General features: G+C 47.0%; 1 protein-coding gene across 1 annotated transcript in view; it reads left to right on the top strand.

The window, feature by feature from the left end:
* LOC136648637 (cullin-9-like) overlaps positions 1 to 20256 on the top strand; it is a 74819-nt gene that overhangs the window by 39524 nt on the left and 15039 nt on the right. The window contains exons 6-29 of the mRNA XM_066624763.1: positions 1360 to 1550; positions 2906 to 3272; positions 3461 to 3653; positions 4556 to 4763; positions 5433 to 5626; positions 6148 to 6356; positions 7899 to 8136; positions 9118 to 9223; positions 9388 to 9615; positions 9823 to 9913; positions 10020 to 10191; positions 11135 to 11240; positions 11562 to 11657; positions 12500 to 12675; positions 13011 to 13144; positions 13233 to 13418; positions 13780 to 13895; positions 14499 to 14681; positions 15054 to 15211; positions 15531 to 15762; positions 15899 to 16070; positions 18221 to 18366; positions 19648 to 19756; positions 20009 to 20205. Coding sequence (XP_066480860.1) covers positions 1360 to 1550; positions 2906 to 3272; positions 3461 to 3653; positions 4556 to 4763; positions 5433 to 5626; positions 6148 to 6356; positions 7899 to 8136; positions 9118 to 9223; positions 9388 to 9615; positions 9823 to 9913; positions 10020 to 10191; positions 11135 to 11240; positions 11562 to 11657; positions 12500 to 12675; positions 13011 to 13144; positions 13233 to 13418; positions 13780 to 13895; positions 14499 to 14681; positions 15054 to 15211; positions 15531 to 15762; positions 15899 to 16070; positions 18221 to 18366; positions 19648 to 19756; positions 20009 to 20205 — 4208 coding nt within the window. The remainder of the gene's footprint in view (positions 1 to 1359; positions 1551 to 2905; positions 3273 to 3460; positions 3654 to 4555; positions 4764 to 5432; positions 5627 to 6147; positions 6357 to 7898; positions 8137 to 9117; positions 9224 to 9387; positions 9616 to 9822; positions 9914 to 10019; positions 10192 to 11134; positions 11241 to 11561; positions 11658 to 12499; positions 12676 to 13010; positions 13145 to 13232; positions 13419 to 13779; positions 13896 to 14498; positions 14682 to 15053; positions 15212 to 15530; positions 15763 to 15898; positions 16071 to 18220; positions 18367 to 19647; positions 19757 to 20008; positions 20206 to 20256) is intronic.

Genomic DNA, 20256 nt, shown 5'->3' with positions numbered 1-20256 from the left:
ACAGAGGAATTTATGCCTCGACAGTGCCTTAAATATATATTTTGCTACATTTGATGAGCGGCACTCATTTCTCCCATCTAACAAGTACTGGACCAAGTCTGTATCTGAACCATGAAAGCTTTCCAGGAATGGATATAGAAATCGATGGACCTATTATCTGATGAGCACAAGGCTGCAAGGACAGAGAGACCAGGTACTGTCAGTTTGGAACCTGGCCAAATACTTGGGAATTAGAGGCGCCATACCATGGTAACAGAGGGGCAGATCATGACTTGCAAAATTAATGGCTGTTGACTGTATGGAACCAAAAAGGGGATTTTTAGATTGTGAGCCCTTTTGGGACGGAGCCATTAGTTGTTTGATTTTTCTCTGTAAACCGCTTTGTGAACTTTTAGTTGAAAAGCGGTATATAAATACTGTTAATAATAATAACTGTATAACTGGGACAGATGAGCCTGGGAGAGGTGGTTCATGACTGGAGTGCAGCTGGATGCTATGTCTGTTTGAACACTTTACGAAATATTGTTTTTCCACTCTAAGGGATTCTGAGACCCGCAGAGGCCGCGGGCAGATGCCCGTGGTCTCCGTGGGGCTCGGGACAGCCTCTGAAGATGAGGGGAGCTCAACTCAGAGGGGGCGCAGACCTGATCTGCAGATAAATGAAACCGTACATACAGGGGCCCCCCTGTACTTCTTTCTCTTCATCATCTACCTCTGATACTCCACGCAGTCGTCTTTGTTGTTGTCTCCATTGCAGTACTTGGTACCCTTCTCCTGGAAAGATATTGGATGAGGTCATGAGCAAGTGGCTACTATGCCACACAGTTGCCTCATGAACTGTGATGCAGTCCAATTCTGTGCTTCCCAGCACCTGGAGGAATAGCAGTGCCAAAATTGCTACTACGGCCCAGGCCCCTCAGTGGAGCTTCTCAAGTCTGTGCTGGCTATTTTTCTGGCGCAGACTTGAGAAGCTCTGTGTTGGGCTTTTCAGCCAGACACCAAGAATAGGATCTGGCGATGGAGGCCTCTACCAGTCCCACCCCCATCCCAGGCCAGTTTCTCCCTCCATCCTGGAACCCCTCCTACCTGGTGGTTGTACTTGCCTCTGGTGGCTGCGCAACATCCTCCTCCCAGCACTATGCCCAGCGCCAACTGGTGATGGCCCAGCACTAGCACTTCTTATTCTCCTGGTGCTGTAAATGTGCTTTATGGCAAGTTTACAACACTTGCCATAAGTGTACAACACTTAGTACAACACAGTGCTTTGCTCCAGTGCTGATGACCCATAGGATTGGGCCCTTAATTAATGTGTGTGTCAGGAGGGGCTAGAAAATATATTTTGTCTTTCTCTCTGTGCAGTTACCCAGACGTTCTACTGCAAACCACTTGGGGGGCTGTACTCCCTGCCATATCTGACAGATCAGAGGAATGAGAATAGTGGCATCCTGAGCCGAGCTGAATGGTGGGAGCTGCTCTTCTTTATAAAGAAGTTAGAGCAGCGTGAACAGCAAGAAGTTGTTCAGTACATCCAGCAGAACCATAAAGAGCAAGTAAGTGGGACAAGTGTGTTATGAGAGGAAGAAAACCAAAACAGTAATTGTGCTGGGAGTAAAAAAGTGAAATACACAAGGAAAATATAGAGGAAGTTGACATGTGACAGTTTCTGCTTGCCTTATAGCAGTACCCAAGGTGTGATCTGGTAATTAGAAACCATTGCCTTTCTCTCCCTATCTGAAATATTTGTTCTAAAGTATTTTTCTACTGTTTATCTAACATTTTTCAAAAATTCATTAAAATCATAAAATGATACAGTATAACACAAACTAAAACCAAAGCAGTCAACTATTAATCAGTAGCAGTGAAAAAACCAATATGATAATCCAGGGCATGGCAATGGTCAGTTAAGTTTCTGAAGGCTCTCTTAAGAAGGAATGCTTAAAGAGATCGTGGAGGACATAGAATGCATCTCTCTTGGAAATATTGGGGTCCTTTTGAACAGGTCTGTCTGCTGGTTGATGCTAATTTAGCCTTCCCATGAAATGGAATCTGGAGCAGTGCCTTATTTATTTATTACAAATATTTTTGTTTGGGCTTTCAGTGGGAACTTATCAAGGCAACTTAGGAACATAGGGTGCAGTCCTATGCAACTTTCCAGCACTGCTGCAGCCCCGAGAAAAGTGAACAAATGATCCCATATCTTGAGAAGGCCTCTGTGACTGCCTCCACACCTCAGGATACAGTGCATGCCCCACTGGTACGGCTGCACCGACACTAGAAAATTGGATAGGATTGGACCCATAATCATAAAAATTAAACAGACCAAACAAAAATATTAAAACAGTAATTAATAACCTAATATAGCAGCAAAATACCAAATCATAATGCAGTGTTAAAAGCCCTCAGAAATGAAGTGGTTTTCGTCTGCTTGAGGTAGAAAAAGGTGGGGCTGACGTCAAAAATCAAATAGGGGAGGTAACTTTAATTCCTGATATATTTTTGATTATTTGACACTCTTTTTCAAGGGAATGTAAAACATTTTTGAAAAAGTGTATCTTTGAGGGTTTGTTCTGTTGAACCTCTTCAAAAGTGCAGAACCTGTTCACATTTCCTTGAAAAAGGTGATTGTCAAATTGATGTCAGGAATGAATGGTACCCAAAGTTTACCAGATGTTTTTCATTTGTCTGTTGGTCATGCATGTGTATTCGTGACGGGACACTTCCAGAGAGAATTGGAATTCAAGCACTTTACTAATCTAAACCCATATGACATGTTCCCTTGGAGGAGTGGGCTCCAAAAATTCTCCCAATTTCCCCTGCCCTTTGAAGCCCATTGCTGAACTTTAGGCATATCATTTTTATAGAGAAGGTTGAACTGAACTGTCTGATCTGTCTCTTGTATATCAAGCTTCCAGACCTGGATGAGGAGAGCCTGATCCAGCTGTCTGTGTCGGTAGAGTTGGCTCGGGAAGTGTTGCAGCTTCTGAACAAACAGTGCCAGGGCTGCACCCGAAGTGACCTCCAGAGCTCCCATGTCTACCTCAAGTATTCCTTCAGCAAAGGAAAGGCTGAACAGAACTCCATAAATGTGGACATGACCTCTGTGGAGGGCAGTGGCCTCCCTGAAACCAAAAAGCCAAAGAAGGAGTCCCTCTCTGCAGTAGTGCCTTCCTCAGCTCCATCTACAGCAGAGAAAACTGACACACAACTGATTAATGAGCTCCTTAAAATGGAGGGACTTTCCTTCCCAGACACACTGGATGAGAAAGCCAAAGGTCAGTGCCAGGCAGCATTGCCACCTATGTTTTAGTTGAATTGTTCTCAGCCAAATTACCCCAGGGCACTTATTTCCAGGGAGCCTTATGAGGAGGCTATATGGGGTGGTGGGGGTGGTGTTGAAATGGGTTGGTGGCTAGAATGCTGTTATACAGGTCTGTCTTCTAATTTTGGCCAGCATTCTCAGCCTTCTCCAGTATGAAGGTGACGGGGAAGAGGAGCGCCTTGGAGAAGCTGGCAGATGTTGTGGAGGTCATCCAGAAATCTAGTTCTGAGGTTGCGATGCAGATGGCTGGTCTTAGATTCATCACTAAAATTTTGGAAGAGGAAGCTGGCCCAGAGAGACAGATGATCAAAGTAGATGGTGGCCCTACAATCAGGTTAGTTTGTCTTTCTTGTTCTGGGTAATGCCTTCCCACTGGTACCCAGCAGCTAGAGGGTACAGGATATTCGAGGGACTGCCTTCTCCTATGTATGCTAGTCCTCCCCCTGCAATCTTCAGAAAGGACTCTTCTGCATGTGCTGCCCCTATTGGAAGTCAGAGAAGTGGCAGAGAAGTAGTGCCTTCTCTGTAGCATTGCTGCAGTTAAAGAATGTAAGAATTAAGCCCTTTAAGAGTTGCCCCACCTTTGAGGTTTTCTGGTGAGGGGGAAAAAGGTCTTTGATTCAGTTGACTTTTGGGTTGTGACTGGGGTATTGCTGTTTTTACTACTCCTTATTTGCACATTTTATTTATGTTGTCATTTATGAGAGCCTTTTACCGCTGCTTTTATTGCCATTTATGGTTTCACTGCATATTGCTGCCTTTTTCTATATTGTTACTTTTGATTATTTTATTGTTCACTGTTAAAAGTTTGTTTTTGTATCTTATGATGATTGTATATTTTGTTAACCACCCACAGTGTGGAGGAAAAGCAGTGTATAAATACATTAAATAATAGTTTGAGATGTGCTTTGATACAAGTGTGCAAATACCTCTTTTAAAGAAAGGAATGAGGTAATGTTATCTGAAGCTACATGGATTGCGTGAGATATAGAAAGCAAGAACGATGAATTTGCCTTGGATTTTAGCATAAAGTTCATTTTTGTATATGCAGTCTTGTTAATTTTGAGCATCTTCAAGTCATGCATTGAGCTGGCCTCAGGCTGCTCAGTCTACTCAGTTGGGGATTGATGGCCAGCCACATCACAGGCTTTGTCCAGGGGCGTAGCCCAGGGCTTCCTCTGCCCAACCTTAAGGTTCACACACCTACAAGATAATGGGCTTGTGTGTCATCCTCAGAGAGAAGATGGTGAAGATGCTGGTGGAACTGCTAAGTAACCAAGTGAAGGAGAAGCTGCTAGTGGTGATGGCGCTGCGGCTGCTTTATGTCTTCATGGCCAAGTATGATTGGCGAGTTCTCTTTGCAACAGAAGGTGGGGTGCGTGCTGTGTTGGGCTGCATGCAGGAATACCCCACATCGGCATTGGTGCAGCAGGCTGGCCTAGCAGTAAGTGGGACACGCTGATTGGGAGGAGTGGGGCAGGATTTGAGAAATGGGCTTTTATGCTATCACCAAATGGAATGAGGGATTGGCATGGGAATGGTGTGCTTATGGGGAATGCTTTTTCATTCCATATATGCTGCTTTTTCAGACATTCAGAGTTTCAGTGTCACTATTAATAGCTTTCTGTTGTTTGCCATTCAGAGTGTTTTGGGAGATTTGTGCTACATGAGACTTGGAAGAGCATTGGAACAGCTTTTCCAAATAATTTTTACATGATTCTTGTGTGTTGGAAATTGCCTGTTCCCCATCAAAAGGGATGAGCGCACGTGTTTGTCTATATATTGAACCCTCAATTTAATGGACTTTGGCAAAAACAGAGGTTTTCTGTTTCATTAAAAACTGATTATATACCTTTTGCACATGCACATCTCCACTGATTTAGATGCAGTCATATTTAACTGCAGACAGATATATGATTAATGGACAGGGGAGCACATCAATCAGTGAGGGGGATGGGAAGTAATAGTTGCTGGGGCTGTTGTACTTGTGAAGATGGGCAACAGTTCAAAGAACTGGAGTATGATGGGAAGTGTGGTGTTAATTAGATTGTTGTAAGGAGAAGTTTTGTGTATGTTTGTCTGCTTGACTCGGTTCCTGCTTTTGTCCTTCTAGGCACTGAAAGTACTAGTGGGTGCAGGGAACTGTGAGCTGCTGGGTACCAGTGGGAAATTCTACCCTCTGAACCACTTGGATGCCCAGATGATGCGGGAGATCTTTGCCAGCATTGGTTCAGCTTCCAGCAAGGACTCTGACAACTTGCTCTGTGCCATCCGTACTGCTATTGAAAAGATGTTGGATACACCTGGGTAAGGTTCAGGGGCAGTCTTGGCTAGACAACTAACATGCAAGACTAAGGCTAGTCTTGGGGGCACTGTTGGGAGTTCTCTTGTTTCTGTTGAATTGGAGTGAAGAGGCCTTGTAGGGGGAAAATTTTGGTATTGCAGTTTCTCACTTTTTCCTCCTGGGACATGGAGCCATTGTGTCAAGCTCCTTGGTTAATGCAACTTTATTATATTTATATCTTACCCTTCCTCCAAGGACCTCTGGTTTGCACACATCACTCTTTCCCACCCCACAGTTTATTCTCCCAACAATCCTGTAAGGTAGGTTATTCTAAGATAATTTTGTTGAAGGCCAACCAGTGAGTTTTGTGGCATTGTGGTTCTCTCCAGTTCAAAGCTAACACCATTGAATTAATAGCCTCTCTGTGACTGGGAAATGCTGCACAAGTGTTCCTTCTATTCATACCTCCCCTCAGCCTCCTGTGGCGTGGCTAATATTGATTTCAGCCAAGCAGTCACCTTTTTTCCTTTTCACCTTTTCTCAGGGCCTCCTCAGCAGTGCAAAATGGACTCCTGGTATTGAACATGCTGATCAACAACCACAAGGGTCTGGCAGAGCAGCTGGGAAACTGTGACCTCCATTCAGTCCTGCAGAGCTGCTGCCGCACAGGCCAAAGCTCCAACGAGATGCTGGCACGGATAGTGCTCAATCGTCTGGTTGAGCATAAATTACCACTGAGCCAAGAGAATGCCGGTATAGTTTGCTTCAGTCTCATGGTTCCTAATCCTCATTCCCTCTCTGCATTTATGCAATTGCAGAATGCTTGTTCCATTTCAGTCTCTCCCTAAACACATCTAGTGAGAAATAGTCCCTATTGCTAGCTACTTGGATTGTCCCAGGGACAAAATGTTTCTGGGTGTGTATGTGTTTAGAAGTGTTCAAAAATGAGGAATAAACCAAAGTGGGGGACAGGACAGGGTATTGATCGCAATTGCTTTGTTCTGTCATCCTTCTAGAGCAGGGGTGTCCAAACTTTTTGACAGGAGGACCACATCATCTCTCTGACACTGTGTCAGCAACTGGGGGAAAAAAAGAATTATTTTACATTTCAAATTTGAATAAATCTACATAAATGAATATATTAGAGATGAAACTTATATGAATGAATGGAGGTCTTGCAATAACTCAAGGCCTAGCACAAAGCAAGGCCCGCCTTTCCTTTGCTGCCGTTGCTGCATCACAGATGTGAAACCAAGCAGTGGAGGGAGTCCTCGTCCCACAGCTCACACAAAGGTCAAACAGTTGGCCATCACACTGAGAGCAGTTGTGTCAGGCCAGCGTGAGCGCCAGCAAGTCTCTGGAGGGCAGAGGCTCATTGGAGACTGGGGACTCCCTGCGGGCCAGATTGGGAGTCCTTGAGGGCTGCAACTGGCCCCACAGCCAGGATTTGAGCACCCCTGTTCTAGACTAGAGCACTGTGGGCCCTCACCCATAATTCTTCTTTTCCCAGTGAACTGCTGGTGAGGGTTGTTTCTCAGTTTTATTTAGGAGGTTGAGGGCGCAATCCTAACTTGCACTGGAACAGGCAAGCCAGGAGGCTTGCACTGTATCCAGTGCAGGATTGTGGCCAGCAAAGGCTTAGCCAGAGGCAAGGGGAAACTTTTCCCCTTACCCCTGGGTAAGGGCTGCTGGCCACAATTGGTCTCCTTGGATGTGTGCCACCTCCTGAGGTGGCGCAAGTCTGAGGAGTGCAGAGCAGCATGAAGCCGCTCCGTTCTCCCCAGGGACTAGGGTTGGGATCCAGCATAACTGCCAGATCCAAGCCCTGACTCCCTCTCCTCGCCCGCCCGCCCCCGGGGCTGCCCATCGCCCTCCCTTCCTTCCCCCACCCAGAAACACCTCCCTCCCTCCCTTCTCCCTGCCCCCCCACGTCTACCTTTTCCGCTTGTGTCGGTGTAGGCGGGCCAACGCAAGCAGCTGAGGGGAAGCTGGCTTGGAGGCATCTGTTAGCCTCCACAGGCCAGCACTTCTTGGAGCGCCGGCCTGGCTTCCCCTCAAGGAGGCGTAAATGTGCTTTATGGCACGTTTGTGACCCTCCCAGGCCAGCTCAAGGGACTTGGGCCATCCTAACTCAAGGTTAGAATTGTGCCCTGAGAGGTATAAAAACTGTCATATCTCTGTGGCCTTGATTTTTTTCCTGGAACTTTTTTCATCTTGTCCAGTGAGACATGATCCCCAAAGTTCTCACATAGCTAATCTGAGGAAATGCTATATGATTCTTTTTAACCTATTCAGACTCCGAGGCCTCCTTTGAGCTCAAGGACATGGATGTACCAACTTTGCTGAACAGCCTCCATGAGACCAGTTTATCAAAGGAGGTGGTGCTGGCACTGGAGCACTGCCTTTGTGATGAGGGTGTCTGCCCTGAGGGAAATGGTGCTGAACTCTTGCCAGATCGTGAGCACTTCTTGTTGCTGCTGAAAACCCTGGAACAGCTGGGACCTGAAAAGACTGTGCAGATGGGCATGCTGAGGTGAGGTGAAAATGAGAGGGTAATGGCTTTGATTGAAGCGGATGACAGCAAGCTGGGGATAGTGAAAAATAGCAGGTATTGAAACGACGGTTGGGAATAAGAGGATATGGGGATAGCATATTGTTAGCATTGGAGAATGCTTTAGAAGGGCATCCCATTGTGAGGGTGGGAAAATGCCAGCAAGTAAGAGACGTAGGGCACAATCCTAACCCACTTTCCAGCACTGACATAGCTGTGCCAATGTGGCATGCACTGCATTCTACAGTGGTGAAGCAGTCAAGGAGCTCTCCTCAAGGTAAGGACATGTTTGTTACCTTAACTTGGGGCTGCATTGCGGCTAGGTTAGTGCTGGAAAGTGGGTTAGGATTGTGCCCTATGTCTGTAGCACCACAAATCTGACTTAGGGCATAGAAATTGGAGGTCACAGAATTTGAGTAGTCTGTATCCATATAAGTGCAACACACTACAGGGTATGTTTGTAGATGTTTATCTGGTGTGGAAGTGGAGACCAGTAGAACACTGTTTTGAGACTCTTCTCCTCCTGCCCTGATATTCTCGTGAGGAAGCTACTTTTAACTTCAGTGTCTGTAGATAGATGCAAAGTACAGATGTTGAGCAACTGTTATGTGATTAGAGTCACGAGGGAGAAATTGGAGTGTATTGTATGATTGTGGTTGTAGCCAAATGGTTTGGGGGAGTTTTCAAATAATACCAAATTTATGAAAAGGTTATTTTGGGTATTATTTTGTGATAGAAGTTGGAACTTCCTTGAACATGACTTGTGGGGAAGTGTTTGTCCCAAAGAGTACCAAGTGTCTTGATGGAAAAAATGGTCCTGCTTCAAGAAGAAAGGAATAACTCGAAATGGAGTGGACTCAGAGGCTGAGCTTCTTAAGCCACAACAGTCCCTGTTGCAGTCAGGTTAGAGTTCAAACTGAACTGAACCTTGTCTAATTCTCTTTTCCATTCTCTTTTCCTCAGAATTTTGAATAGATTTTTGGACAGTTCCCAAGAGGATGCGCTGCCCTGGCATGAATGCATTGAGCCCTGTCTATCCTCCATGAGTGCCCACAGCAATGAGCGGGAGGTGAGAGTCTGATTAAAGTGTGGCTTGAAAGACTGAAAGCATAAGGGGCTGGATAAATCCATTGGCTTTGGATTTGCCAGTAGCGCTTTAGAGCGTAAAGAAGCTAGGTGGAGAACCCAGCCCTGTGCACTGCCAACTGAGCATCGCTGCATCTCTTTCTATAGGTTGTGCAGGAGTTCATCCGTTTCCTGCATCGTTTGGCTACCACCAACAAAGACTGTGCTGTTGTGATGTGCCGTGTGGGCACAAAGGAGGCTCTGACCAAAGTTATGGACAAGCACAACTCCAATCTGTTGCTAGTGACAGAACTGCGCGATCTCGTCACCGACTGTGAGAAGTATGCCAGCCTTTATAAGAAGATGACAACCAGCATCTTGGCTGGTTGCATCCAGGTGAATTTCACTTTGCTAAACTTTTCACTAAGATGTTTTGACTGATTTAATTTGCTGCTTGCTGGTTGCTGCTCACAGAAAGATGCTTAATAAATTCTGAGCATCTCTCGCCAGTATGGATTACTGGAGGTGAAGTCAAGAGCTCTTGGCTCCTCTAATAATGTCCTTGGTTTTGTTCATGCCTTTGTTCCATCTGTATTTTTACAGATGGTTCTGGGTCAGATAGAGGAACACAGACGGAGCCACCAGGCAATCAACATTCCCTTCTTTGATGTGTTCCTGCGCAACCTTTGCCAGGGTGAGTGGTGGGGATTGGCCTTGGAAGGGGGAGAGGTGGAGAGCTCAACCCACAAACTTATGTCAGCCTTGGTTCTCCTCAACTCCATTTTTTTTTTTAAACATAGGATCCAATGTGGAAGTGAAGGAAGACAAGTGTTGGGAGAGGGTGGAAGTTTCCTCTAACCCCCATCGGGCCAACAAGCTGACAGACAGGAATCCAAAGACATACTGGGAATCAAATGGCAGTACTGGATCCCACTACATCAATGTTCACATGCACCGTGGAGTGGTAATCAGGTAGGAATCAGTCAGGAATCTCTGGAGTTGTGTCTTTCTCAGGCAGCAAGATTTTGGGGGATGGGTAGAATTTAAGTTGATGGTGTAGTTAGCATCTTTGGGTAAAGGCCAGGCTCAGTTGCTTGTTTGACAGTTTTGAGTAGTTCTTTGCAGTCAGAGTTGAGAATTGTATCCTGTTTTAAAATTTTAAAACATTTATAGCTGATCATCCCTATCCAAAGGGCAGCCAAAGGTGGTGAACAACAAAATGTAAAGACACTCCAGAAGACAAGATAAAATCAGCACAATAAAGCATCTTCAATCAGAAAATAATTTGGCAATCCCAGTAAAGCAAGAAGTTCATTAAATACCAATAAGAATCATCTACCAAAAGCAAAACAATGCAGCCAAGTTTTCACAGTGTACCAAAAAGGAGGACGGAGTGGGGATTTTATGGGCCTTTGCCAGGAGGGAGTTCCAAAGGGTGTTGCCACCGTTACAGTTGTCCTCCTGGTGCATACTTTATCTGCTTCTGGCACCTAGAACAAGATCTCTGTTAATGGTCTAAGCAGGAAGATTTGTATGAGATGTTGTGGTCCTTCAAGTATCCAAACTGTGTAGAGCTTTAAAGACAATAACCAGCATTTGAGTTTAGCCCAGAAACAATTGGGAACTTGGGCATTGTAGGGATAATGTGATTCTTACCATAGCCTCAGTCAGTAACCAGGCTGCAGTATTCTGTACTAGTTGAAGTTTCAGGATGGTCTTCATATAGAGTGCAATCTAATAGGAAGTAATGAATGGATAGGTTACTGTAACAGAATTGTGACTTCTTTTTTGTGCCAGTCGTGTGTTAAATTCTGCTGACAAGGCAGGTGGTGGTTTCTCCTGGTTTGTGGAAATGCTAAGATTGCAGCAAAGACTTGGCTCAAAGCCTGAAGGTGCTGTTTCTCTCCTGCTGCAGGCAGATGACTTTGCTAGTGGCTAGTGAAGATTCCAGCTACATGCCAGCTCGGATTGTGGTCATGGGAGGGGAGAACACATCCAGCATCACTACTGAACTCAATACTGTGAGTGCTGCAACCTCTTCTAAAGCTGCCCTATTTGTTCTTGGCCACGAGCTTCAGGAATTCTAAGCTTTGCATTAGATACTTACTAAGATAAGACCCAGGTCAGCTTTTTACATGGGTCCATTTAGAACTTCCTGACTGTGGGGTAGCCTCTTGAGTACACTTGTTGTTCATGTCCTTAACAATGTATTGTGCACATGCTAGAGACTTGACGTTCCTTAAAATGTTTCCACAGACCTCCCTGTGTCTTTGCTGTTTTCAATACATTAACACTTTGGTGCAGCGTTGACATTTTGGTTGTTCTCGCTTTCTCCCAAAAAGGTGAATGTCCTTCCTTCAGCCAGCAGGGTGGTTCTTCTGGAGAACACAAACCGCTTCTGGCCCATCATACAGATCAAAATAAAACGTTGTCAGCAGGTAGGGATGAAGGGTGTAGTGGTAAGGATTTGATTTTTTTAAATAATTGTTTTAAATATTGTACATTTTTAATCTTGAATTGTGAGCTGCCTTGAGCATTTGCTCCAGCAAAGAAAAGGCAGGATTCAGATCTTATCTAATAGGGAAATATGCTGAACTGTGTTGCTGCTGCCTGCCCCAAAGTAAATGGGAAGTAGCATCACATAGGCTTTTCTCCATGACCAGTTTCTGTGAATTAAAAGCACCTTTGAGGTGCACTGTACGCATCCATCTTCCCTCAAGATATTGTTGTTTCAGGAATACTGCATTTTTTGTTAGCTAATATGAACATCATATTTTATACCTGGAAAAATGTCGGGATAATAGATTTATTGCCATTATAAAGGCAGCACAGAATGTAGTTATGTGAATATTACAGGAGACCACAAAGGTACTATTTGTGATGTGATTAGCTGCAACTACAGTCTTTCCCTGCTCTGTCATATACCAGTTTAAGCATGTCATTTTGTATTTTGGAATATTTTAAGCAATTGTTTGAAGGTTAGGGACCCTTCTTATGCCCAACTTGTGCATAGCTACCAGAATTCCTTGAAAAGATAATGTTCAGCCACGTTGCAAAAGTGTGTAATATGCATACTGCACTTCTATTGTATGTGGGTGGAATATTGAGTTCTTATTGCTAAAACATGACTTTGAGAAATATTATGCTATGGCCAAAATGTGATCTTGGCACATTTTGGTTGTGTGGAAAGGCTTTTGATAGGAATGGAGCTACCAGTCAAAGAGTTAGTTGCATACATGGGAGAGCACTGCCTCATTGAAGAGGCTTTTGTCTTTCACAGGGTGGCATTGACACACGTGTTCGTGGCATTGAGGTGCTGGGCCCCAAGCCCACCTTCTGGCCCATTTTCAAGGAGCAGCTGTGCCGGCGCACATACCTCTTCTACACTACCAAGGCACACACCTGGTGCCAGGAAATCTCAGAAGACCGGGTGCAACTGCTGCAGCTCTTCAACAGGTCTGGCCTTTTTTGATATACTTGTCTTGGGTCTACAGACCAGGCAGGGGAGGAAATGTCTGGGTGGCAGACAAACGTCTGAGCCTTCTTGCACTTTACCCAGACTTTATTCTTAGTTCACCAATTGTAAACAGCTAACCACGCAACTTTGGGGGTAGAGAAGCCCTTTGCTGTGGAGGGGGAAGGCAGACATTCCCAGAGCCTGTCCTGCCATGTCACATACCCTATGCATGTATTGCTAAATCCAGATGTCCCAACATCTCGAGGTTGGGCAGTGTCCTAGTGTTTACCCAACCTGAATCAGGAGTTCACACTGCAGCACTTTGTCATTGTAGGTTAAACAGCGCATTGCGCCATGAGCAAGTGTTTGCCGATCGCTTCCTTCCTGATGATGAGGCTGCCCAGGCCCTGGGCAAGACCTGTTGGGAGGCCCTGATCAACCCCTTGGTGCAGAGTATCACTTCTCCAGGTATAGGCTTTCCTCCCTAGCCAGGGCATTGCTGGTCAGTCAGCCTTGCCCCAAATAGCCTTGCTGACTCTTCTTTCTGGCCTTCCAGATCCCAGTGGCATCAGCCCTCTGTCATGGCTGTTAAGCCAGTACTTGGAGAATCTGCAGGCAGTCCGAAGCATCAAGAGCCGGGCCACCGTCTTCAACTCTCGTGTGCGCCGCTTGAGTCACCTGCTAGTACACGTGGACTCTAGCAGCTCTGAGCCCGAGGAGCTGAAGCCACCTGTTAAATCCAGTGAGTGGCATTTCCCCACCTTATTTATTTGCAAATTTATTGAAGGTTGTCCTTGAGGCAGCTTTATTCTGATTTGAGGATAGGAGGGTGTGAATGGGGGGAACCACTGAGGACTGAATAGATGCTGTGATCATGCTGGGAGTATATATAGGACTGCAAGAGAACTGTGTTTGCTGTAGGGAGAGATGGTCTCTGTAGGGCAGAATGTGTGAGGTAAGTAGCATGGTTCTTGTTAGGTGGGACTTTTCAGAGTAAAGTTCTCAAGAGTCTGAGGCAATGTCATGCACACTGTTCACAAATTCTGATTTCTGTATGTCCTTAAAGCCCTTGCCAACAGTGTTGTGCAACTCCGATTTTACAGATGGGAAGAATGGGAAAAACAAGGAGCTGAATTCTGGGGCCACCAAGCCAGCAGTCAAGAAACCCAACAGCACAACAGGCATCACGCGGTGCTGGAAAGGGGTGGTCCAGCAGCAGGTATCTGGCTGAATGTACCAAGCAGTGAGATGTGGTGTTGGAAGAAGGAGATCTCTTGCTCAGTAGTGCAATCTCCATATTGATCCAAGCTCAACTCTTCATGTTGTCCTCTTCCATCACAGGTCCCCAATCATCTAATGCATTGCTTGTGAATAGTGGGTAGTGGTGTTGCATGTCCTTCTCCCTCCCTCCACAAGGCCTCTTAAGAGTGCAGCTTCAGGAACTGTGAAGCTGCAAGGTAGGGGTGGATATGAGACTCAGTTTGATCTCCATGTGGCAGGCCTGACTTCCATCCATGTGGCTTAGCTGGAGTTTCTTTTTGCTGTATCTAGAAACAGATGAGCCCTCCATTGGCTCACCTATAGGTTTTCATGGTTGCTTACAAAGCAGGACAAAGGGAAAATAGGAGTCAAAATATTTGAAGCAATTCAAAAGAGCCAACCAGCCAATATCTGACTTGGAGCTGAACATCAGCCACAGCTTGCCACTGCAAAGGCTTTCCTGATTAAGCTTTCAGGAATGTTCCAACGTCCCCCCATGGCATCTGACAGTGGGTTCTGGGTGCTGCTCTTGTAACGCTGCTGTGCCTGTGATTCTGTCCAGGTGAAACGGTTCCTAGAGTCATCCTGGCAGGCACCTGACTTTGTGGAGCGCTATTGCAACACTTACCTGCACCTCCGCACTGCCATGGAGGAGCTCTTTGGACAGCAGATGTCCTTCATGCTGGCCCTCTGCCAGGGCTTCTCAGGGGCATTGCTGCAACTCTCCTTTCTGACAGCCATGCACGTGAGTAAGGACTAATGGGGCTCTTCCCAGATCCTAGAAATGATCCCCTCGGTCACTTGGGAGGAACCCAATTCACCCTGAATCCTGTTCCCTGGCCTTTGTCTTGGGTCCCCTGTGCTTGTGAGCTGACCAGGAACTTTGACCTTGCTACCTGCAATTCCACACCTCTTCCTGCAGTCTGCTCAAATCCCTTTTATAACCACAACCTGCCCGTTCTGGGCTTGCATGCAGAGTGTGCCCCAGAGAAATTGTGCCCTTTCCTTCCCTGGGGAGATTCCTGCTGCTTTGGTGGGAGAAATTCCTTCCCCAACTTCTCCTTTGTTTGTGGAGGATCTCCTGGACTCACCTCTTACCCCTTGCTCCCTGCTTCAGGTGAGTGAGCAGTTTGCCCGCTACATTGACCGGTGGATCCAAGAGAGCTGGGCTGACTCAGGAAACGTGGAGACCCTGCGGCGCCTGCAGCAGAGCCTGGAGCCCATTCTCTTCTTGTCAGGCCTGGAGTTGGCCAACACCTTTGAGCACTTCTACCGGTGAGACCTTTATGGCGAGAGGAGCAGAATGCCTGGGAGGGAGGAGAAGAGAGGCTTGCTTAGTGTCTTGAGGGAATTGAGATAGGCAGGCAGTGATGATGCAAGCACCTTCATGGGGTGAATTGATGTGAGAGGAGGTCATCCAGCATACCAGGCCAATAAAGTTCTTTCTGAGAGGCAGGTCGAAAGGTCCTTGGACCTGCTGCTTGCATGTGACTGGGGAGCCCCTGGATTCTGGGGGGGGGGGGCTGTGCAATGGGTGGGGGTGGTAATGTGAAGGGGTTCCTGATCCCTCAGCCTGACCTCCTTGCCTCTGCAGGTACTACTTGGGTGACCGGCTCCTGTCCCAGGGCAAGACGTGGCTGGAGTGTGCCGTGGTGGAGCACATTGGGCTCTGCTTTCCCAACCGTTTCCCCCAACAGATGCTGAAGAACCTGAGCGAGTTGGAGGAGCAGCAGCAACAGTTTCACCTTTTCCAGCTCCAGCAGCTGGACCAGCATCTGCTGGAACTTGATCAGGATGGGAAATGTGAAGAGGTGGAAGAGGGGGAGGTGAGGTGGTCCTGCCAGAACCGAGGATTAGTTCTGCCGGGCACAGAAGTCAAGGCTTCTTTGCTCTCCTGTGTCTCCCTCTGTCTCAGTTACACTGCCTGTGCACCTCCTGACACTGATTCTGCTTCTCCCCCAGATCATGGAAGAGGAGCCCCGCCCTCAGGAGAAGGAAGCGGAGGTGAAGGTGCTGGCCTTGTCTCCGCGATGTTGGACTGTCTCCCCACTCTGCTACCTGGAGGAGCCAGCCAGATTTTTCCCACCATCCCTCAGTCAGCACCTGGGCAAATTTGCAGACTTCTACACCCAGAGTGAGTATGGGCCTGGCCTTGCACCTAAATTGGGTAAGTGGTGGTTGTGGTTTCTACCAGTTTGTCTGTCTGCCTCGGGCCTAGCAGTGGCCACTCAGGTACTTCTCAAGCTGTAGTCTTTGAATAAGGGAACAGAGAGTTTTGGAAATGAATGGCACCTCATGTCCTCTGGAGAAATGATACAGTGCTGTAAGTTTGAGTAGCAAGTCTTAGTGCCATAGTTTGAGAGAAGGAAGGACTAGTGCCTCATCTGTGGAAGAACCGGCTAATTGTAGGGTTCAAAGGACAGTTTAGTAAAGTGGGGGGGGGGGAACGAAGTCTCACATTTTATCAGTGCTAAGACAGGTGCATGCAGTAGTGTGGCTTCCCATCCCTGTGTCACAGAAGGGGAGGATAAGAACATAAGAACAGCCCCACTGGATCAGGCCATAGGCCCATCTAGTCCAGCTTCCTGTATCTCACAGCGGCCCACCAAATGCCCCAGGGAGCACACCAGATAACAAGAGACCTCATCCTGGTGCCCTCCCCTGCATCTGGCATTCTGACATAACCCATTTCTAAAATCAGGAGGTTGCACATACACATCATGGCTTGTACCCCATAATGGATTTTTCCTCCAGAAACTTGTCCAATCCCCTTTTAAAGGCGTCTAGGCTAGACACCAGCACCACATCCTGTGGCAAGGAGTTCCACTGACCGACCACACGCTGAGTAAAGAAATATTTTCTTTTGTCTGTCCTATCCCGCCAACACTCAATTTTAGTGGATGTTCCCTGGTTCTGGTATTATGTGAGAATGTAAAGAGCATCTCCCTATCCACTCTGTCCATTCCCTGCATAATTTTGTATGTCTCAATCATGTCCCCCCTCAAGCGTCTCTTTTCTAGGCTGAAGAGGCCCAAATGCCGTAGCCTTTCCTCATAAGGAAGGTGCCCCAGCCCCGTAATCATCTTAGTCACTCTCTTTTGCACCTTTTCCATTTCCACTATGTCTTTTTTGAGATGCGGCGACCAGAACTGGACACAATACTCCAGGTGTGGCCTTACCATCGTTTTGTACAACGGCATTATAATACTAGCCGCTTTGTTCTCAATACCCTTCCTAATGATCCCAAGCATAGAATTGGCCTTCTTCACTGCCGCCGCACATTGGGTCGACAGTTTCATCGACCTGTCCACCACCACCCCAAGATCTCTCTCCTGATCTGTCACAGACAGCTCAGAACCCATCAGCCTATATCTAAAGTTTTGATTTTTTACCCCAATGTGCATGACTTTACACTTACTGACATTGAAGCGCATCTGCCATTTTGCTGCCCATTCTGCCAGTCTGGAGAGATCCTTCTGGAGCTCCTCACAATCACTTCTGGTCTTTACCACTCGGAAAAGTTTGGTGTCGTCTGCAAACTTAGCCACTTCACTGCTCAACCCTGTCTCCAGGTCATTTATGATGAGGTTGAAAAGCACCAGTCCCAGGACAGATCCTTGGGGCACACCGCTTTTCACCTCTCTCCATTGTGAAAATTGCCCATTGACACCCACTCTCTGCTTCCTGGCCTCCAACCAGTTCTCAATCCACGAGAGGACCTGTCCTCTAATTCCCTGACTGTGGAGTTTTTTCAGTAGCCTTTGGTGAGGGACCGTGTCAAACACCTTCTGAAAGTCCAGATATATAATGTCCATGGGTTCTCCCGCATCCACATGCCTGTTGACCTTTTCAAAGAATTCTAAAAGGTTTGTGAGGCAAGACTTACCCTTACAGAAGCCATGCTGACTCTCCCTCAGCAAGGCCTGTTCGTCTATGTGTTTTGATAAGGATAAGCTGGGCGGGGGAAAGGGAGGTAGCCTAGGCCTATTTCTAGAGGAGAAGCAGCCAGAACGTGAAAGATAATGTTTAATCATCTAAGTGAAAGGTTAGGTTTGTGTGGCTCCCACTTCAGATGACCTTTTACAATACAGGGGAAGAGAAGGGGTTAATTTCTTGTTACTTTTTTTGGCCAATGACCCTGAGGGTAGCCATGATGTCACTCAATAGCTGCCATCCCGTGGGTAAGGTCTGTGGTGTCCAGGCTCTCACTCTGGCTGGAGCTGGAGCTTTGCAGAATTCTGCTGGTGGAATCCTCTTCGTCATCTTCATTTCCATCCCTTGCAGGTCAGAGCCGCTTTGGGCTGGAGCACACAAAGCCACGGCGTTTGCAGTGGACATGGCTGGGCCATGCAGAGCTTGAGTACCAGGGCTGCATCCTTCATGTGTCCACCCTGCAGATGTACATCCTTCTCTGTTTCAACTGCCATGAGGTACTGACTGTCCTGCTTTTCCCTCCCTTTGCCACCATTTGGTGTAGACAATTTTGGACTGACTTTTGCTGAGGAGTAAAAGTGGTCGTTGCCTGCCAAGCAAGCTTCTCTCTTTGTCTCCCATTCCGCCCAACACTAGACAGACGTGGTGCATGTGTTGGTTTGGCTGGTGCTTCAGGAGTCACAGCCGAGCAGCAGTCAAACACCCGCTAGTCTCACTATGCCTCTCATTTCTGCTGTCAGCCAGGAACTAGGAGCGTATGTCCATTTCCCTGTTTCCCTGCTGCTTTGTAGCAGTGCCTCCTTACACTTTCCATTTCTACTCAGAACAAGAAAGAAAGGTGTGGGACTTCCTTATTTGACCCTGAGCAGTCAAGGGGCTCCAGGCATTTCTGCAGTGCAGCTGCCCAGCAGCCTTCAGCCCTCCTCCAAACATAGGAGCTGAGAAAGAGGCAGGGATTGCCACACAACTGGCATGATGACCCCTGCCTCTTTTGCCTAATTCAAAGTTGGGGAAGAGGCTGGGGCTCATCTTGTCCACTAGTTTTCATGGATAGAAATAAATGTGAAGCTTTCAACTGTGGCTTTCTGTGTGTTGTGGGACAAAATACATCTCCTTAGAATGGGCGTCCTCTAAATATTGTGCAGTGCAACTGGAAGTTTTACTACAGGATGGAATCTGTCTGGAATGGGTCTGCTTTGAACCCATAGGCAGTAACTGTCTTGTGCAGATGTTTAATTTTCGCTTTGACATAGAATTGTTTCTTCCTGCCACTAAGGTGCTGATGGGAAGTACGGAGTGGCTTCTATTCTCTATTCTGTTTCTAGTCAGCGTTCTTGATTCTCCAGAGCAGCGTTTCTCAAACTTTGAGGGAGCTTTACTCCCTCAGTAAGTTCTTGTAGGGGAGAGGCTAGGGCAGTGACGCGATCCCCAGGATCATGTCGCTAAGGGAAGTAAGGGGGGTGCTTTGCACTTACTTTGAATGATGCAGGGCTGCTGGAGGCTGCAGGAAGTGTGGGGAGCCCTCTGCATAGCTCCCCAACACTTGGAATGTTCACTAAAAGCGGGCACAAAGCACCTCCTGCAAAACAGAAGTCCCTTAAAGGGACAGGGGAAGCGTTACATGAACTGATCGGTCACAACTCACCAGTTTGAGAACCACTGCTCCAGAGACTTGGGCTGTAGGTGGCCACTGAACTCTGTTGTTTGCCAGTCAGCAGCTAACAGGCCCTTTTTGCCTGAATTTAGTAATTCAAATGGGTTTTTTCTCTCAATTCTAGGAGGTATTTGTGGAGACCCTGTTACAATCCACTGATCTCTCTCCTGTCCTCTTGAGTCATGCACTGAAACCCCTAACAAAGGAGAATGGGATCCTGATCCAGAGTCAGAGTAAGTACAAGAGGCTTTGCAAGGAGGAGAGAGGGGGTCTTGGCCCACATTGTGGGAAGTGGGCATGAAGGTGGTCTTGGGAGGCATTTGGGCTCCTGAGCTTCAGCTGCTTCCATGGAACATTTATGTTTGCCAAGCCCTGCTGTAGAGTGTGATTCAAGAGACCTTTCCCAGTCAGGCCTCACTGAATGCAATCTGTGCTTGAACCTGAGAGGTGCATGTTGGATGATATCCCATGACTTTTTGTTCTAGGTGCCTTGAGGCTGAACGAGGGGGTGCTGTCCCGGCTGTCTGGCCAGCGCTTGTGGCTATTGCCCAGACAGACATACTTGAATGTGGAGGAGAATGAGGGCAATGCCTTGGAGAGAAAGAGAAATATCATTTTCTGTCTCCTCATCCAGATCCTGAAGGAGGAGAAAGAGATACACATTGACAACCTGGTGTTCAAAGTATGGAGTACAGGGGTTCTAACTTTGTAACTTGGTCCAGCTGGTAGCCAA

Source organism: Tiliqua scincoides, chromosome 1, assembly GCF_035046505.1.
Source record: "Tiliqua scincoides isolate rTilSci1 chromosome 1, rTilSci1.hap2, whole genome shotgun sequence".
NCBI classification, from domain to species: domain Eukaryota; kingdom Metazoa; phylum Chordata; class Lepidosauria; order Squamata; family Scincidae; genus Tiliqua; species Tiliqua scincoides.
Note: the sequence above shows the minus strand (reverse complement) of the source record. Positions and strands in the feature narration are given on the sequence as shown.